The following is a 17,186-nucleotide window of genomic DNA, read 5'->3' as shown; positions in this document are numbered from 1 at the left end:
CGTGCGCGCTATGCGAGTGTGCGCGCTATGTGTGTGTGTGTCCGCGTGCGCGCTATGTGTGTGTGTCCGCGTGTTCGCTATGCGAGTGTGCGCGCTATGTGTGTGTGTGTCCGCGTGTGCGCTATGCGAGTGTGCGCGCTATGTGTGTGTGTGTCCGCGTGTGCGCTATGCGAGTGTGTGCGGTATGTGTGTGTGTGTCCGCGTGTGCGCTATGCGAGTGTGCGCGCTATGTGTATGTGTGTCCGCGTGCGCGCTATGCGAGTGTGCGCGCTATGTGTGTGTGTGTGTCCGCGTGCGCGCTATGCGAGTGTGCACACTATGTGTGTGTGTGTCCGCGTGTGCGCTATGCGAGTGTGCGCGCTATGTGTGTGTGTGTCCGCGTGCGCGCTCTGCGAGTGTGTGCGCTATGTGTGTGTGTGTCCGTGTGTGCGCTATGCGAGTGTGCGCGCTATGTGTGTGTGTGTCCACGTGCGCGCTATGCGAGTGTGCGCACTATGTGTGTGTGTGTCCGCGTGCGCGCTATGCGAGTGTGCGCGCTATGTGTGTGTGTGTCCGCGTGTGCGCTATGTGTGTGTGTGCGCTATGCGAGTGTGCGCGCTATGTGTGTGTGTGTCCACGTGCGCGCTATGCGAGTGTGCGCGCTATGTGTGTGTGTGTCCACGTGTGCGCTATGCGAGTGTGTGCGCTATGTGTGTGTGTGTCCACGTGTGCGCTATGCGAGTGTGTGCGCTATGTGTGTGTGTGTCCGCGTGCGCGCTATGCGAGTGTGTGCGCTATGTGTGTGTGTGTCCGCGTGCGCGCTATGCAAGTGTGTGCGCTATGTGTGTGTGTGTCCGCGTGTGCGCTATGCGAGTATGCGCGCTATGTGTGTGTGTGTCCGCGTGCGCGCTATGCGAGTGTGCGCGCTATGTGTGTGTGTGTCCGCGTGTGCGCTATGCGAGTGTGTGCGCTATGCGAGTGTGTGCGCTATGTGTGTGTGTGTCCACGTGCGCGCTATGCGAGTGTGCGCGCTATGTGTGTGTGTGTCCGCGTGTGCGCTATGCGAGTGTGTGCGCTATGTGTGTGTGTGTCCGCGTGCGCGCTATGCGAGTGTGTGCGCTATGTGTGTGTGTGTCCGCGTGCGCGCTATGCGAGTGTGTGCGCTATGTGTGTGTGTGTCCGCGTGCGCGCTATGCGAGTATGCGCGCTATGTGTGTGTGTGTCCGCGTGCGCGCTATGCGAGTGTGCGCTCTATGTGTGTGTGTGTCCGCGTGCGCGCTATGCGAGTGTGTGCGCTATGTGTGTGTGTGCGCTATGTGTGTGTGTGTCTCCGCGTGCGCGCTATGCGAGTGTGTGCGCTATGTGTGTGTGTGCGCTATGTGTGTGTGTGTGTCCGCGTGCGCGCTATGCGAGTGTGCGCGCTATGTGTGTGTGTGTCCGCGTGCACGCTATGCGAGTGTGTGCGCTATGTGTGTGTGTGTCCGCGTGTGCGCTATGCGAGTGTGTGCGCTATGTGTGTGTGTGTCCGCGTGTGCGCTATGCGAGTGTGCGCGCTATGTGTGTGTGTGTCCGCGTGTGCGCTATGCGAGTGTGCGCGCTATGTGTGTGTGTCCGCGTGTGCGCTATGCGAGTGTGCGCGCTATGTGTGTGTGTGTCCGCGTGCGCGCTATGCGAGTGTGCGCGCTATGTGTGTGTGTGTCCGCGTGCGCGCTATGCGAGTGTGCGCGCTATGTGTGTGTGTGTCCGTGTGTGCGCTATGCGAGTGTGCGCGCTATGTGTGTGTGTGTCCGTGTGTGCGCTATGCGAGTGTGTGCGCTATGTGTGTGTGTGTCCGCGTGTGCGCTATGCGAGTGTGCGCGCTATGTGTGTGTGTGTCCGCGTGTGCGCTATGCGAGTGTGCACGCTATGTGTGTGTGTGTCCGCGTGCGCGCTCTGCGAGTGTGCGCGCTATGTGTGTGTGTGTCCGCGTGTGCGCTATGCGAGTGTGCGCACTATGTGTGTGTGTGTCCGCGTGTGCGCTATGCGAGTGTGCGCGCTATGTGTGTGTGTGTGTGTCCGCGTGTGCGCTATGCGAGTGTGTGCGCTATGTGTGTGTGTGCGCTATGTGTGTGTGTGTCCGCGTGTGCGCTATGCGAGTGTGTGCGCTATCTGTGTGTGTGTCCGCGTGCGCGCTCTGCGAGTGTGTGCGCTATGTGTGTGTGTGTCCGCGTGTGCGCTATGCGAGTGTGCGCGCTATGTGTGTGTGTGTCCGCGTGTGCGCTATGCGAGTGTGCGCGCTATGTGTGTGTGTGTGTGTCCGCGTGTGCGCTATGCGAGTGTGTGCGCTATGTGTGTGTGTGCGCTATGTGAGTGTGTGCGTGTGCGCTATGCGAGTGTGTGCGCTATGCGAGTGTGAGTGTGCACGCGTCGTTAGTTGTTGGCGTGCGCGTGTGCTTACGTCCGTCGTGGTTGTGGTCGTGGTTGTGGTTGTCGTGGTTGTTGTTGTTGTTGTCCGTGGGCCGTGGCCACCCCCCCGTGTGCACGCCGCAGGGCGCCGGCTGCACGGCGCTCGTGGTGGCGGTGGTGGCGCGCAAGCTGGAGCTCACCAAGGCCGAGAAGCACGTGCACAACTTCATGATGGACACGCAGCTCTCCAAGAGGGTGAGTGCCGACAGCCGTGCGCCCGCGTCGTCCTCACTGGCGTCCTCATCGTCAGTGTCGTCATTGTCGTCACCATCATCGTCATCATCGTCACCATCGTCGTCATCGTCAGTGTCGTCATCGTCGTCATCGTCAGTGTCGTCATCGTCGTCACCGTCTTCATCACAATCATCGTCGTCATCGTCGTCATTATCATCCTCATCGTCGTCACAGTCGTCATCGTTGTGACCATCGTCGTCATCATCCTCAGCGTTGTCACTATTGTCATCATCGTCATCATAATCATCATCATCATCGTCGTCGTCATCGTCGTCATCATCCCCATCCCCATCGTCCTCATCGTCGTCATTGTCGTCATCTTCATCATCGTCGTTACCACCATCATCGTCATCTTCATCATCGTCGTCACCATCACCAGCAGTATCTCCAGCAGGAGCATGATGACGAGAGTGATTATCACCACCACCACCACGACCATCGTCACTAATGTGAACATAACCGCCTCGTTAGTTGTTACGATGCGTCGTTGACATCTGGGTTAGGCTGTGCAGTGATGTGACCAAGCTTGTGTCGTAAAACCCTCCAACACCTGGCGCAAGCCAAACAAATTACATTGTCACGTGGTATGCGAGTGTCTAACGGTGCACCGATGATGGTTCGGCCCGCTCACCCGGTGAGTTGGGCACCGCAGTGGCCAGATGTTAACGACCTCGCCTGGTATACAGGAGGTCGTGGGTTCGATCCCGACCCTCACGCCTGCTGCTGTATATTTGGAGTTTGCGTCTCTCTCTCTCTCATCATCATCACAGTGGCTAGGAGATGTTAACTACCTCGCCTGGTGTACAGGAGGTCGTGGGTTCGACCCCGACCCTGACGCCTGCTGCTGTATATTTGAGTTTTCGTCTCTCTCTCTCCCCGTGGTGGCGTGGATTTTTCTCCGTGTCCTCTGGGTTTTCCCAGACACATTTAGAATCCACTTCACGCGTTTAGAGAATATTTGGTTGCTATGAATTTCCACACGATGATGATGATAAGCCACTTCGTTTGAGCTTTCATTTGTGATTGCCAGGTCGCTTCTGAAAAATAGCTACATGGCTCACTGGGCTTTTACCTGGTAAACTAGAAACATATTAAAACCAACAAAAATAAATGTCTTTTAGTGGTACGATCCACTGCTGGATGAGATGGCCCCTCCTAATCCACGTCGCGGTGCGGATCGTGGGGGCGTTTGGTTTGACCATACTTCACCACGCTGGCCATTGCGAGTTGGTGAAGGCGGCAAGTGTAGACGAGGCGGCATAGAAGTACAGCACAACGGGTTGGTTTTGCTGCACTGCAGCGTGACTCATTAGGTTGCTTTCATTCCCGCGGCTAGCCTTCCTTAATGAAGGCGTTCGTCAACAAAGCTACGACGTAGACCTTGCTATCACGCATCTCTGCCATCTCGAGATAGTCAGCTTCTGGAAAATCATCGATAGCATCTGTCACCCAGGGTGGGAACCCCACCACCTCCCCTCTACCCCCCCTAAATAAATGTTTGTGTCCAACGGCTCAAGGACCAAGTGGGAACGTTCAGGGGGGACGGGGTGGGGGACGTGTGGGGGTGGGGCTGGGAGGAGTCGGTACCAAAGCCGTGGCATTCTGCTCCCCTCTCTGGCGCGCGCGCCAAGAACATTGCGCTCCGCTGAAAATCTCCACCCAGCCCAACCCCAGCCCCTTCCCTCTTTCTCTCTCTCGGGGGGGCGGGGGGGTTCAGAGGTCAAACGGATTTTGGCAGTGATCACGGAGCGCGGGCGGGGTGGATGCCCCCATCGCTCTCATCAAATTAGCCGCCGCCTCCTCCTCCCCCGCCGCCGCCGCCACTGCCGCATTACCCTGAGCAGAATCCGGGCGGTCAGTCCCCCGTTTCGTACACAATAGGGGCAAGGGAGGAAGAAAAAAAACACAGCACACACCCACACAGCACACTCACACACACCGCACACCACACACACACACAAAACAACTGGACCTGTCTCTGCAATTACTAAAATTGCCCCATATTCCGCGCGGTCAATTCAGTGGCCCGGGCTTTGCATCAGGACGACAGTGATTTGCGGCTCAATGGGAGGGAGGGGGACGTCTCATCGCTAATGCTCATGGACCCGAGCAGCGGCGGCGGCAGCAGCCCCGTGCATCCCCCCCTCCCCCCCCAACTGAGAGCGATTTAAACCCCTTTGGGGCTCACGGGGCCACCAGCCCAACCGCCCCCCCCCCGACCCCCCCCCCCCCCACCGGCCGGCCCCCCCCAAACCGGCCCCCACCCGCCAGGCGCAGCTCGCCACGAATCCGGGGCCCCCGCGGCAGAGCGAGCGGCTCGCGGAGGGTAAGGGACATTGCGAGTTGAAGTTCCTGGTTTGGGGGGGGGGGGGTTGATTCAGCCCATCATCATCGTCGTCGTCATCCTTCCGGGGTCGATAAAACGACTGCCGCCGCTTGTGTGTGGAGGTCGACAGCGGTTCGTCCTGTGGAGAGACTCCCACCCCCGCCATAGCAATGTGGAACTTCCCACCACTCGCTTAAGCAGAAGCTCGCGTGGACTTTGCCTTGCGACTCGGTGGGACCCAGAGGTCAGCGGGACTCGGGTCAAGGTCAGGAGGTCAACACGGCCATTGACGCTGATGCCGTCAAACGTCTCGGCCATGGCGGCTTCCTTCTGATGCCACTGCTACGGTCCCCATGACGTCTCAACAAAAGATAAAGATCCCCCGTATAGCCTTAACAGACTCGAGGGGCAAGTGCTGTTAGCGAGCACCTATGAAGGCCAGCACGGCACACGAGGGGGTGGGTTGCCAGCATCACCCCCGGCCGCCTTTGTCTCCCCAGTGGCGATGTTTACACACCGCACCAGGTACTCATTTGAGGCCGAGTCGGCCTAGGGGAGGCCCGGAACCGGTTCAGATGATCGTCACTGGTGGTGTTGGCCGTGAGCGGGAAACGAATCCCGGTCGCCAGGTTCATAGCGCAGCGTAGCGCTAACCGCTGCACCACCGCTCCCCGACGTCTCAACAACTACCACCACCGCCAATGCCGGCTGGCGTGAGAGCTCTTCTCTTGCCCCTCGGCGCCTGACCTCTGCGCGCCACTGCCTTGCGTGCGCATCGGTGCGACCCGCCCCGATTGTCACCACCCCAGGCGTCGCGTTCCAGACGTCCCCCAGCTGTTCACCCACGACACAGGGTGATGGCGATGACGTTGAAGCCCCCCCCCCCCCCCGCATGCTGGGGTCACGCAGAACCATCCCCCATCGATCCGAGTCGCCAGGAATTAATCCTTCAAACCGCCTTCAGGATCGTCTCAAAGTGTGCGCTGGTGAAGTAACGCGTTCAACGGGTGGCGTGCCCCCCCCCCACGTTTCCCTACCCACTCCCCCCTTACCCCCCCCCACGTCCTCCTACCCACGCGCCCCTCCCGCGCCGTTTCTATTTGATGAACATCGCCGTCATTCACTTCCTGCGTTTCTCAAACACGAAACGCCAAGTCGCAGGCTCCACCGTTGTGTTCACGGCGGCGGCGGCGTGCCCACAAAGACAAAGGTCTCCCGTATAGCCTCAACCAACAGGCACTTTATTTTTTATTTTTGCGGGGCAAGCCGCCAGGGCACACGCCCGGAGCCGCCAGGGCACACGCCCGGACCCGCCTTTGTCTCCCTCGCAGCGACGTTGACGCCATCGCCCCGGGGTTGCTCATTCGAGGCCGAGTCGACCTAGGGGAGGCCCATGACTGGTGGTGGCCGCGAGCGGGGATCGAACTCGGGTGGCCGGCTTCGCAGCGCCGCTGCGTCTGACCGCTCCCCGGAACGCACGCCCAGGGAAGCCAAAACATTCGGAGGCCAGAATTTTTTTTGTTATAATATATTTACCGGTCTCGCACGACGTGACTCATGTCAGGAAAGCGATATTGATTGCGTATGAATTGATAGTCCATGATACATATATAAATATATAATGTTGTGTCGTGGAGGCAGGGAGGGGGAGGCTGGGTGCCGCAGTGGCGCGGTGGTTTCCATCGGAGCGACGGGGACCCCGACTCCGATCCAGAAGTCGCGATGTCGCCTCCGGTCTGCCGGCGGCGGACGCGACGAGAGGAGTCGTTGGGGCGGCGTTCATGAGATGTTAACTACCTCGCCTGGTATGCAGGATATCGTGGGTTCGATCCCGACCCTGACGATGCCTGCTGTATATTTGGAGTTTGCGTCTCTCTCTCATCATCATCACGGTGGCTAGGAGATGTTAACTATCTCGCCTGGTATGCAGGATGTCGTGGGTTCGATCCCGACCCTGACGATGCCTGCTGCTGTATATTTGGAGTTTGCGTCTCTCTCTCATCATCATCATCACGGTGGCTAGGAGATGTTAACTACCTCGCCTGGTATGCAGGAGGTCGTGGGTTCGATCCCGACCCTGACGATGCCTGCTGTATATTTGGAGTTTGCGTCTCTCTCTCATCATCATCATCATCACGGTGGCTAAGAGATGTTAACTACCTCGCCTGGTATGCAGGAGGTCGTGGGTTCGATCCCGACCCTGACGATGCCTGCTGCATATTTGTAGTTTGCGTCTCTCTCTCATCATCATCATCACGGTGGCAAGGAGATGTTGACTACCTCGCCTGGTATGCAGGAGGTCGTGGGTTCGATCCCGACCCTGACGATGCCTGCTGCATATTTGGAGTTTGCGTCTCTCTCTCATCATCATCATCATCACGGTGGCAAGGAGATGTTAACTATCTCGCCTGGTATGCAGGATGTCGTGGGTTCGATCCCGACCCTGACGATGCCAGCTGTATATTTGGAGTTTGCGTTTCTCTCTCATCATCATCACGGTGGCTGGGAGATGTCAATTACCTCGCCTGGTATGCACTATGCAGGAGGTCGTGGGTTCGATCCCCACCCTGACGATGCCTGCTGCTGTATATTTGGAGTTTGCGTCTCTCTCCCTGTGGACGCGTGGATTTTTCTCCGGGTCCTCCGGGTTTTCCCTCCACATTTAGAATCGACATCACGCGTTGAGGGTATTTGACGACTGCCGTAAATGTCCACGTGGTGATGAGAAGCCCACTTGGCTGAGCTGTTACCATTTGTGGCCAGGTCGCTTCTGATAAAGAGCTGTATAGCTCAGCGGGCCTTACCTGGTAAAATAAAAAATATATAGTTTAGTTTCATGGTTTTTAAATAGCGGTGGGGTCAAATCTGGGTCTTCCTGCACATTATGCAAGGCGTAATGTGCGAACAGCGCTTGCCCCAACAGTCTGTTGAGGCTACACGGGGGATCTTTGTCTTTATGTGAGTGTGTGTGTGTAATTACGCGTTTCCTTTCGCGTGCGTCGTTCGGCGACCTGACCACTGTTGCAGACGAGACGCTCCTTCTCAAGACGAACAACAACAACAACAATTATAGCAAAATAATAAAAAATCAACAACAAAATTCGATTCCCTAAATCAGTGGCACTTAATTTTTACTGCAGCCTTGCACCCCTTGGGTTCTCAATTGTGAAAATAGTTTATGTTACTAAATGCATGTATCTAAACTTCTAATCAAGTTTAAATACATAGATTTGATAGAACAAAGTAGTTGTACTTACGTGTCCGTGCTTAATTTGTGTTTCCGACGATTTACCTTCGAACAAAAATGTGTCCGTGTCTCGCCACACCCCGGAAAGGGCATCTCGCACCCCCCCCCCCCCCCCAAGGGGTGGCGTGCACCCCCCCAAGGGGTGGCGTGCACCCCCCCAAGGGGTTGCGTGCACCCCCAGCTCAAGAAGCCCTCGAGCCTGCACCTGAGCAGTCGTTTAGCGCAGCGGCCCCAAACATTCTTGGCACCAGGGACCGGTTTCGTGGAAGACAATCTTTTCAAAGAAGCTCTCCAGCGACATTTGTTATTTACTCATGTTGGCTACTGGGGGTTAGAGCTCGTGGGCTCACCAACACTGTGACTGAGACAAGCGCGCAGTGCGGGAAAGAGGCACGGACGGAAGTGGTCAATAATAAAACAATGGGGGCGGGGGGCCACGCGCGGACTCACCGCTCTCACCTCCTGCTGCTGTGCGGCCCGGTTCCTAACAGGCCATGGACGGTACCGGTCCGCGGCCCGGGGGTTGGGGACCCCTGGTGTAGCCAACAGAAGTGGCGCTGAGGGGTCTACGACGCCCCGTGTGGCTTCTCGTCGCCCTGCGGACAGTCCCAGCGGCATTTCCGAGCCACGGCGGCAGGGCTTGGATGTGGCTCGGCAACTCGAGCCGTGGCTCAACTCCACATTGTTGAGTCAACATCGCCCGCTTAGAGAGAATTTGTCTGCTGCTATAAATGTCCACGTGAAGCCCGCCCCGTCGAGCTATCGTCTGTGGTGGCCAGGCTGCTTCTGAAAAAGAGCGACACAGCTCAGTGGGCCTTACCTCGTGTGATACCAACAGTACTGATAAAGATACACTCACACGCCGTCTGCTTCACGAGCACTTGACGTTGAAGATCGCGTGACGCCCTCGGCAAGGAGTAGGCCATCGTGTGCCGGCGTAAGGCGCCAATGTGACGAATGAAACTGTTAAACTCAACTAATTAAACACATTTTTTTTATTTTACCAGGTAAGGCCCCACTGAGTTATGTAGCTCTTTTTCAGAAGCGACCTCGCTATCACAAATGATAGCTCAACTAAGTCGCTTGTCATCATCGCTATCACAAATGATAGCTCAACAAAGTCGCTTGTCATCATCACGTGGACATGTCAAGCAGCCAAATGCTCTAAACGCGTGATGTTGATTCTAAATATGGAGAGGAAAACTAGAGGACCCGGAGAAAAATCCACGCGACCACGGGGAGAGAGAGATACACGCAAACTCCAAATATACAGCAGCAGGCGTCAAGGTCGGGATCGAACCCACGACCTCCTGTGTACCAGGCGAGGTAATTAACATCTCCTCGCCACCGTGCTGAACCAGGGTCCTCAAACCGCCGTGGCCGAAGCCGTTCAATCTCCTCGTCCCTTAATTGCACCTGCACCTAACAACATTGTGGGGGGTTTTTTATTCTTCTTCTGGAGCCTCTTGCGTGCTCTCATTATTGCACACTTTTATTGAACTTGCCCTTGTCGTCTGTTTACATGATTCCACGTCTTTGACGCTTAGCGTCTTCGCATCGTTGACACCTGTTGAGCTGACATGTTCTACACAGCCTCGTCCACCGCGTGACATTTCAAGATTTTCACTTCGACAAAAAACAACCGTTCCGGGTCCCGCTGTCCTGGGTCTGTTCACGTTTTTTACTTAATTGTTTTAATAATCCGTTTTAATAATTAATTGTCATGTTACATTTTAATGATTAGTTTTACTAATTCGTTTTACTAATACATTTTATAAATTAATTGTAATAATTAGGTGTAATAATTAATTCAAATAAAAATTTGAATATTTAATTTTGAGAATTCGTTTTAATGATTGATTGCAATATTGTATTTAAATAAATAATTGTAATAATGTGTTTAATAATCAACCTTCAAATTTAGTTAAAATAATACCTTTCAAATAATAATGTTTAATCATTATTAATCCTCACATTCTACACCCCCCCCCCCCTTTTTTTAAATCACCAATAACCACACCCAGCCACGAGAGCGAACGTCTCGTCCAATCAGAGCGCCTGTTGCTTGGCGGCCTTCGACCAATGCGAAGCGCGCTTACAACGCCCGCCGTCATGGCGCCGCAGCAGCCCTACTTTCCCCTCTTAGCGCGACTCCAACATCTTCAATAACAATTATGACAATTACGACTCCTGCTATCGCGGAAATAATTACGTAGTTATCATCTTGACAAGTAGCACCACCGTTCGCTCTGTCACGCCCGTCCCGGCTCCCTGAGCGAAATATTGCTATGCTCGAGTTGAGCGATTTTACTTTTAAATGCCCCAAACATTATTTCGATTGACACAATGCCCTCGTGATCATAGCTGCCAGCCCACGTGGGTTACCCCGTGTTCTTAAGTCAGGGAGATTGAGTTTTCAGGTCCATGCGGCGTACAGGCGTTTCAATACGGGCACAAATAAATACAAATGTCTGTGTTTCTCCCTCGTGATGGAACTTTGTACGATGAACATTGAGATGTATAAGGGTGACCAATAAGGTTTGAATTGGTCTGTAAAACGGTAGGCACTGATATGGGGTTAACAGGTATGCACTGTACACTACACACTAATATATATTCCTATACCCTACTATGCAATACTATACACTTATACACTGCACTATACACTACACTATCATACCTCTTAACCCATATATGGTTTACTCCGTATTCTTGTACAGGGGAATTCAATTTTCATGTCCATACGGCGTACAGCCGTTTCAATACGGGCACAAATAAATAAAAATGTTTGTCTATTTGTGTTTCTCCCTGGCTATGGGACTTTGTAGAATGAACATTGAGATTTATAAGGGCACGGGGTGACCAATACGGTCTGAGTTGGTCTGTAATAAAGTGGGTACTGATTAAAGGTTGACAGGTATGCACTTATGATTGTTGATATAAGTGCTTTAAATTAAAGTGCTACATCTGTGCACTTTGAATACTGTGTAGCAATATGCCCCGTTGGAAATACGCTCGCATTGTTATACAACTGCAGTCTACATGTCTATTACCATCTTTTGTACGGTACTTTATGATCCCAAAGGCGACAGTTAAACGCGTTATACGTATCGTACTTTTCTAAATGTCATCTCACTACTTGGCAATCTGGGTGATCGTTATTCTAATTTTAATAGCCGTCATTCGTGCTGCGTGCTATCAACCTGTCATTACGTAGACGTAGAGCAATGCGCTTGGTTGAATGTTTTGTACGGTCAATGGTTGACATTGGCAAGCCATCATTGTCATCTCTGCAGGGTCATGAAAATCGGTATCACTTTGTGCGAAGTCGTCGGTGGTTGTTAAAGATTGTCCCTGCCATGTGAATGTGGAATTTCCACCGGTGGAGATGACCGCCACACAATACCCGTAGACCTTGTGTCAATCCACTGCTGGATGAGGGTCTCCCCACGCCCTGCCGGTTTGTGGAGACCGTTTGACCATACTTCACCCCGGCCGGTCAGTACGGGCAGCATAGATGTACAATACAACTGGCTATAACCACAACATACTCTTAGTTCTTTCGGTAAAGTCACGTAGGTAAAAATGTTTTTTTAAAATTAATAAAAATAAGAACTAAGAGTATGAATCCTTGCAGTCACGAAAGCTTCAAATCTAGAAACATAACCAGAACAGGGCTATGACAACCTGTTTGTGCATGGTAGGCACCCATCCAGGCACTATCCAAGCTCAGATCTGCTTGGCTTTCGAGTTCTGACCAGATTGGGGTGCATGTCAAGTCCGGGTGATGTGTTCATAGGCATCGAGGGTTATAGTGATGCTGTTCTTAACAGTTAACATCTCGCGATGGCGAGGTGTTAACTACCTCGCCGTGTATACAGGAAGTTGTGGGTTCGATGCTGACCCTCACGTCTGTATATTTGGAGTTTGCATGTTCTCCCTGTGGTCGTGTGGGTTGTTCTCCGGGTCCTCTGGTTTCCCCCTCCACATTTAGAATCAACGTGCATTTAGAGTATTTGTCTGCTATTAATTTCCACGTGATAAGCCACTTCGTTGAGTTGCCAGGCCGCTTATGAAAAAGCGATATGGCTCAGTGGGCCTTACCTGGTAAAATAAAAAAAATAGTTTCGGTGAATTTTTCACTTGGGACACTGTCGAATGCTGCTGCTTTTGGCTGGCTCCGAGTTGGGATAATTATCGGCAGAGGTGGGACAAAGTCATTGTTATGCAAGTCCAAGTCGAGTCGCAAGTCATCAAATTCATGACTCGAGTCTGACTCGAGTCCAAGTCACATGACTCGAGTCCACATCTCATAGGTGGGACAAAGTCATTGTTATGCAAGTCCAAGTCGAGTCGCAAGTCATCAAATTCATGACTCGAGTCTGACTCGAGTCCAAGTCACATGACTCGAGTCCACACCTCTGATTATCGGCGTAAGGCACCACCACTAAAGTGCAAGGTACTGCTACCGCCTTTCAAACTATGCAAAGCGCTCCGGGCCAAGGCACTCTACGGATATAACATTTGTTGCAGAGCTTCGCAGTTCGACTCCAGCTGGTCCCCTGGTTGACACTGGTGGGGCGTCACGGTGGCGAGATGTTAACCACCTCGCTTGGTATACAGGAGGTCGTGGGTTCAAACCCGACCCTCACGCCTGCATTTTTTGAGTTTGCATGAAGTAGAAAATACATTCCACTCAAGCCAGAGTCGAGTCGCGACTGAGACCCATAGGGGCCCTGCGCATGCAACTCTCTGTTTCTCTCTCTCTGTCTCTCACTCTCTGTCTCTCTGTCTCTCTGTCTCTCACTCTCTGTCTCTCTGTCTCTCACTCTCTGTCTCTCTGTCTCTCACTCTCTGTCTCTCTGTGTCTCTGTCTCTCACTCCGTCTCTCTCTGTTCACGGGCCTGGAGCCGACTACCGATCGCCGTGCTTCTCTTCCCTCTCGTCCCGCAGATCAAGAACGCGGCGGCCAACGTGCTGCGCGAGACGTGGCTCATCTACAAGCACACGAAGCTCGTGAAGAAGATCGACCACTCGCGCGTGCGCAAGCACCAGCGCAAGTTCCTGCAGGCAATCCACCAGTACGTCAGAGGGGGGCGGGGTGGGGGGAGGGGTTGGGGGGGGGTCTTGGAGGAGGGGGGGGGAGGGTGCCGCTCGGCCCGTTTGCCCGCAGATCCACGGCGTAATTGCGGGGCTGCGCCTGGAGTTGTCCCACTGAACTTGGCATTACGCACAGCAGCGGTCATGGCACCACCCCCGCTACTGCTGGTAGGATGAGGCTCGCTTCGCTGGCCAGGTGCTGAGTCGACTTGTGCTGCAGTGACAGCTGACAGCGGGGGGTCCCCTAGGTGAGACCACATAACAGTCATTGCCCACTCTTGGCAGAGACTGGTGTGGCCGCTCGCAAGCTCGGTGCTGAGTTGACTTGTGCTGCAGTGACAGCTGCCAGCGGGGGTCCCCTAGGCTTTGGCAGATGAATGTCCACTCACAGGCCAGATGCTGAGTCATGCTGCGCTGCACAGGGACAGCTGCCACTGGGGGTGCCGTGTTTCACCCGGCGTGTTGGCACGGGGTGGCGATGTAGCAACAAGTCGCCTGCCGCGTGTGTGTGCCACCCTCCCCGAGACGCGCCGGTGTAGAGCCGAGCGGCTCTGTCCTCAACCAAATCCTTCCCCGTGACTCAAGGTCACTCGCCGCTACTTGACATCACCTCTGTTTGGTGTTGCTAAGTTAGGAGGTCGTGGGTTCGATCCCGACCCTGACGCCTGCTGCTGCATATTTGGAGTTTGCGTCTCTCTCTCTCATCATCATCACGGTGGCTAGGAGATGTTAACTACCTCGCCTGGTACACAGGAGGTTGTGGGTTCGATCCCGACCCTGACACCTGTTGCTGTATATTTGGAGTTTGCGTGTCTCTCTCTCTCTCCCCGTGGTGGTCGTGTGGATTTTGCTTCGGGTCCTCTTTTGGTTTTTCCCCCTCCACATTTAGAATCAACATCACATGCGTTTACAGTATTTTGCTGATGCTTTACATTTCCACGGAATGATAAGCAACTCGGTTGAGCATAGGATGTTTTTTTTTTCGCGGTTGCCCTGCTGTGCGGCTCTTTGTCGACGCGCTTTCGGGTCGACGTTTCGCTCCACGTGCTGGCAGTGGGCGTGTGCGCTTGGTAAGGGTGTTGTTGATAGCTCGTGAAGGATGCTCCTGGTCATTTGGAGGCAGTCGTCCTCCAACAACAACGGAGGGCAGAGGAGCAACGCTCACAACAACGAGCGGGGCGCTGGGTGGCTAAAATACAGCAAGTTGGCACTATAGGAGTCGCAGCTGGTGCATGTGCCGGTCATCTCAGTCAGTCGACCCATGGCACCTGCCGGGTCTGTCCCATGACCTCCTGCCAGCAGCGAGACTTTGACATCACCAGGGCACTGGCGCCGTGGTGATGTCACCGTTACTTCGTGGCAAATGGCGAGTATCCGTATTGGTTGATAGCGGCCGTGGTGGTGATGGTGGTGATGGTGGTGGCTTTAATCGGCCTGGGGTTGGCGGTATTAGTGGTAGAGATATTTTTTGGCGGTGTTGTCGGTGGTGGTGACGAAAGAGAGTGGTGCTCGTGGTAATGATGGTGATAGTGGTGGTGATTATGATGGTCATGGTGGTAGCGGTGATCATGATTGTGGTGATAGAGGTATTGGTGGTGGTCATCGTGGGGGATATTGGGATCTGCCAATAGCCCCTCCCCGTCCACCCCCCTTCCCCATGCCAACCCTAACACCGCAAGAGTTTCCGTGGTGAAACAAATCGTCTGCTTAACCTCATGGCCCATAGGGGCAGTCCTGTTGGCGAGCAGCACCCATGAAGGCCGGCACGGCTCACGAAGGAGTTGCGTGGCCAGCACCACGCCAAGCTGCCTTTGTCTCTCCACTGCTGATGTGTTTACACACTGCACCATGGTACGCATTTAAGGCTGAGTCGACCTGGGTGGCTCACATATTCACAGCAATAATAATATAACCACGCCTTGCCACTGAGTGGCAGTGACATCACCACGGTACTTTTGCCAGGCTAGGTGCACGTCGAGGCCATCGCATGAAGTGGTGAAAGCTCGCTGATGGCAGGTCACGTGATAGACGTAGGTGTTGTAGGTTGACTCGCTGACAAAGACAGAAACAAAGATCCCCCGTATAGCCTTCACAGACTGTAAGAGCAAGTGCTACAAGCAAGCTCCTATGAAGGGTGGGCAGCACCGCGCCCAGCCGCCTTTGTCTCCCCCGTGCTGATATTTACACATCACTCCGGGTACTCATGTGAGGCTGAGTCGACCTAGGGGAGGCCCAGGCTCAGATAATAGTCACTGGTGTTGGCCGTGAGCGGGAATCGAACTCGGGTCGCCGGCTTCGTAGCGCAGCGCGATAAACCACGCACACGCACACACACGCACACACGCACACGCACACACACATGCACACACACGCACACATGCACACACGCACACACGCACACATGCGCACATGCACACACGCACATACACACACACACACGTGGGTTCTTCTCTCCCTTGCCGCTCCTCTTGCCGGAGGTCGCGACCCCACCCCTCACCTTTCCTACACCCCCCCCCACCCCCCCACCTTGGTCGCCACTCATCTCAGCTTGGATTTCTCGGCGTCGCGCTGCTGCTGAGATCCACGTTACCTGCTTTGCATGCGGATGGGGCTCCTGATTTGCACAAGAATAGAGGAGGAATGGGGGAGCAGTGGGGCAGCAAATGGGGGGGGGGGGGAGCAATGGTGGGGGGGAGGCATGTGGGGGAGGAAATGGGGGGGAGCAATGGGGGGGGCAATGGGGGTGAGCAATGGGGGGGGGTGGCAATGGTGGGGGGGGAGGCATGGGGGGGAGCAATGGGGGGGGGGGCAATGGGGGGGGTAGGCATGGGAGGGGCAATGGGGGGGAGCAATGGGGGGGGTGCAATGGGGGGGGTGCAAGGGGGGGGGGGGCACTGTCACGATAACCACCCCTCTACCAACCCCTCAACGACTCCCGCCTGTTCTCCTTCCTGTGGCCATGAACCACGCCACCACCACTTTCAATAATGACCCCACTCCATCTCAACCACTGTCATCTCAGGTACATTGTTAATAATTGTCGCGAAGCGCCTTGCAACCAGGCTCTGCTACGTAAATCTACGTACGACAAGATGTATAAGATGAGATCTGAGATGAGATGCACAACAGCGAGGGAGCGTGCGTGGTGATGCCTTGGCCCAGTGGCAGCGCCCTCGTGTTGGCAGACGGTCACGGGGTTCGAATCCACCGGCGTGGCGCAGAGGCTAGGAGATGTTGACTACCTCGCCTGGTACACAGGAGGTCGTGGGTTCGATCCCGACCCTGACACCTGCTGCGGTATATTTTGAGTTTGCGTCTCTCTCTCACCATCATCACGGCGGCTAGGAGATGTTAACTACCTCACCTGGTCTATAGGAGGTCGCGGGTTCGATCCCGACCCTGGCGCCTGCTGCTGTATATTTTGAGTTTGCGTCTCTCTCTCACCATCATCACGGCGGCTAGGAGATGTAAACTACCTCGCCTGGTATACAGGAGGTCGTGGGTTCAATCCCGACCCTGACACCTGCTGCTGTATATTTGGAATTTGCGGTGTATTTCTCTCTCTCATCGTCATCACGGTGGCTAGGAGATGTTAACTACCTCGCATGGTCTATAGGAGGTCGTGGGTTCGATCCTGACCCTGGCGCCTGCTGTATATTTGGAGTTTGCGGTGTCTCTTTCCCCGTGGTCGCGTGGATTTTTCTCCGGATCCTCCGTTAATTCCCTCCACATTTAGAAGCAACATCTCCCTTTTGGAGAGTGTTTGGCTACTGCTATCAATGTCTGCGTGATGATGAGAAGCCCACACCTCGCTGAGCTATCATGTGTAATGGCCAGGTCGCTTCTGAAGAAGAG

The 17,186-nt window shown here is 54.5% G+C and overlaps 1 protein-coding gene across 1 annotated transcript in view; it reads left to right on the top strand.

The window, feature by feature from the left end:
• Positions 1 to 17,186, top strand: part of KCNN3 (potassium calcium-activated channel subfamily N member 3) — a 124,494-nt gene that overhangs the window by 88,858 nt on the left and 18,450 nt on the right. Inside the window, exons 5-6 of the mRNA XM_078879346.1 lie at positions 2,509 to 2,619; positions 13,185 to 13,312. Coding sequence (XP_078735472.1) covers positions 2,509 to 2,619; positions 13,185 to 13,312 — 239 coding nt within the window. The remainder of the gene's footprint in view (positions 1 to 2,508; positions 2,620 to 13,184; positions 13,313 to 17,186) is intronic.

This window comes from Lampetra fluviatilis, chromosome 53 (genome assembly GCF_964198595.1).
Source record: "Lampetra fluviatilis chromosome 53, kcLamFluv1.1, whole genome shotgun sequence".
NCBI classification, from domain to species: domain Eukaryota; kingdom Metazoa; phylum Chordata; class Hyperoartia; order Petromyzontiformes; family Petromyzontidae; genus Lampetra; species Lampetra fluviatilis.
Note: the sequence above shows the minus strand (reverse complement) of the source record. Positions and strands in the feature narration are given on the sequence as shown.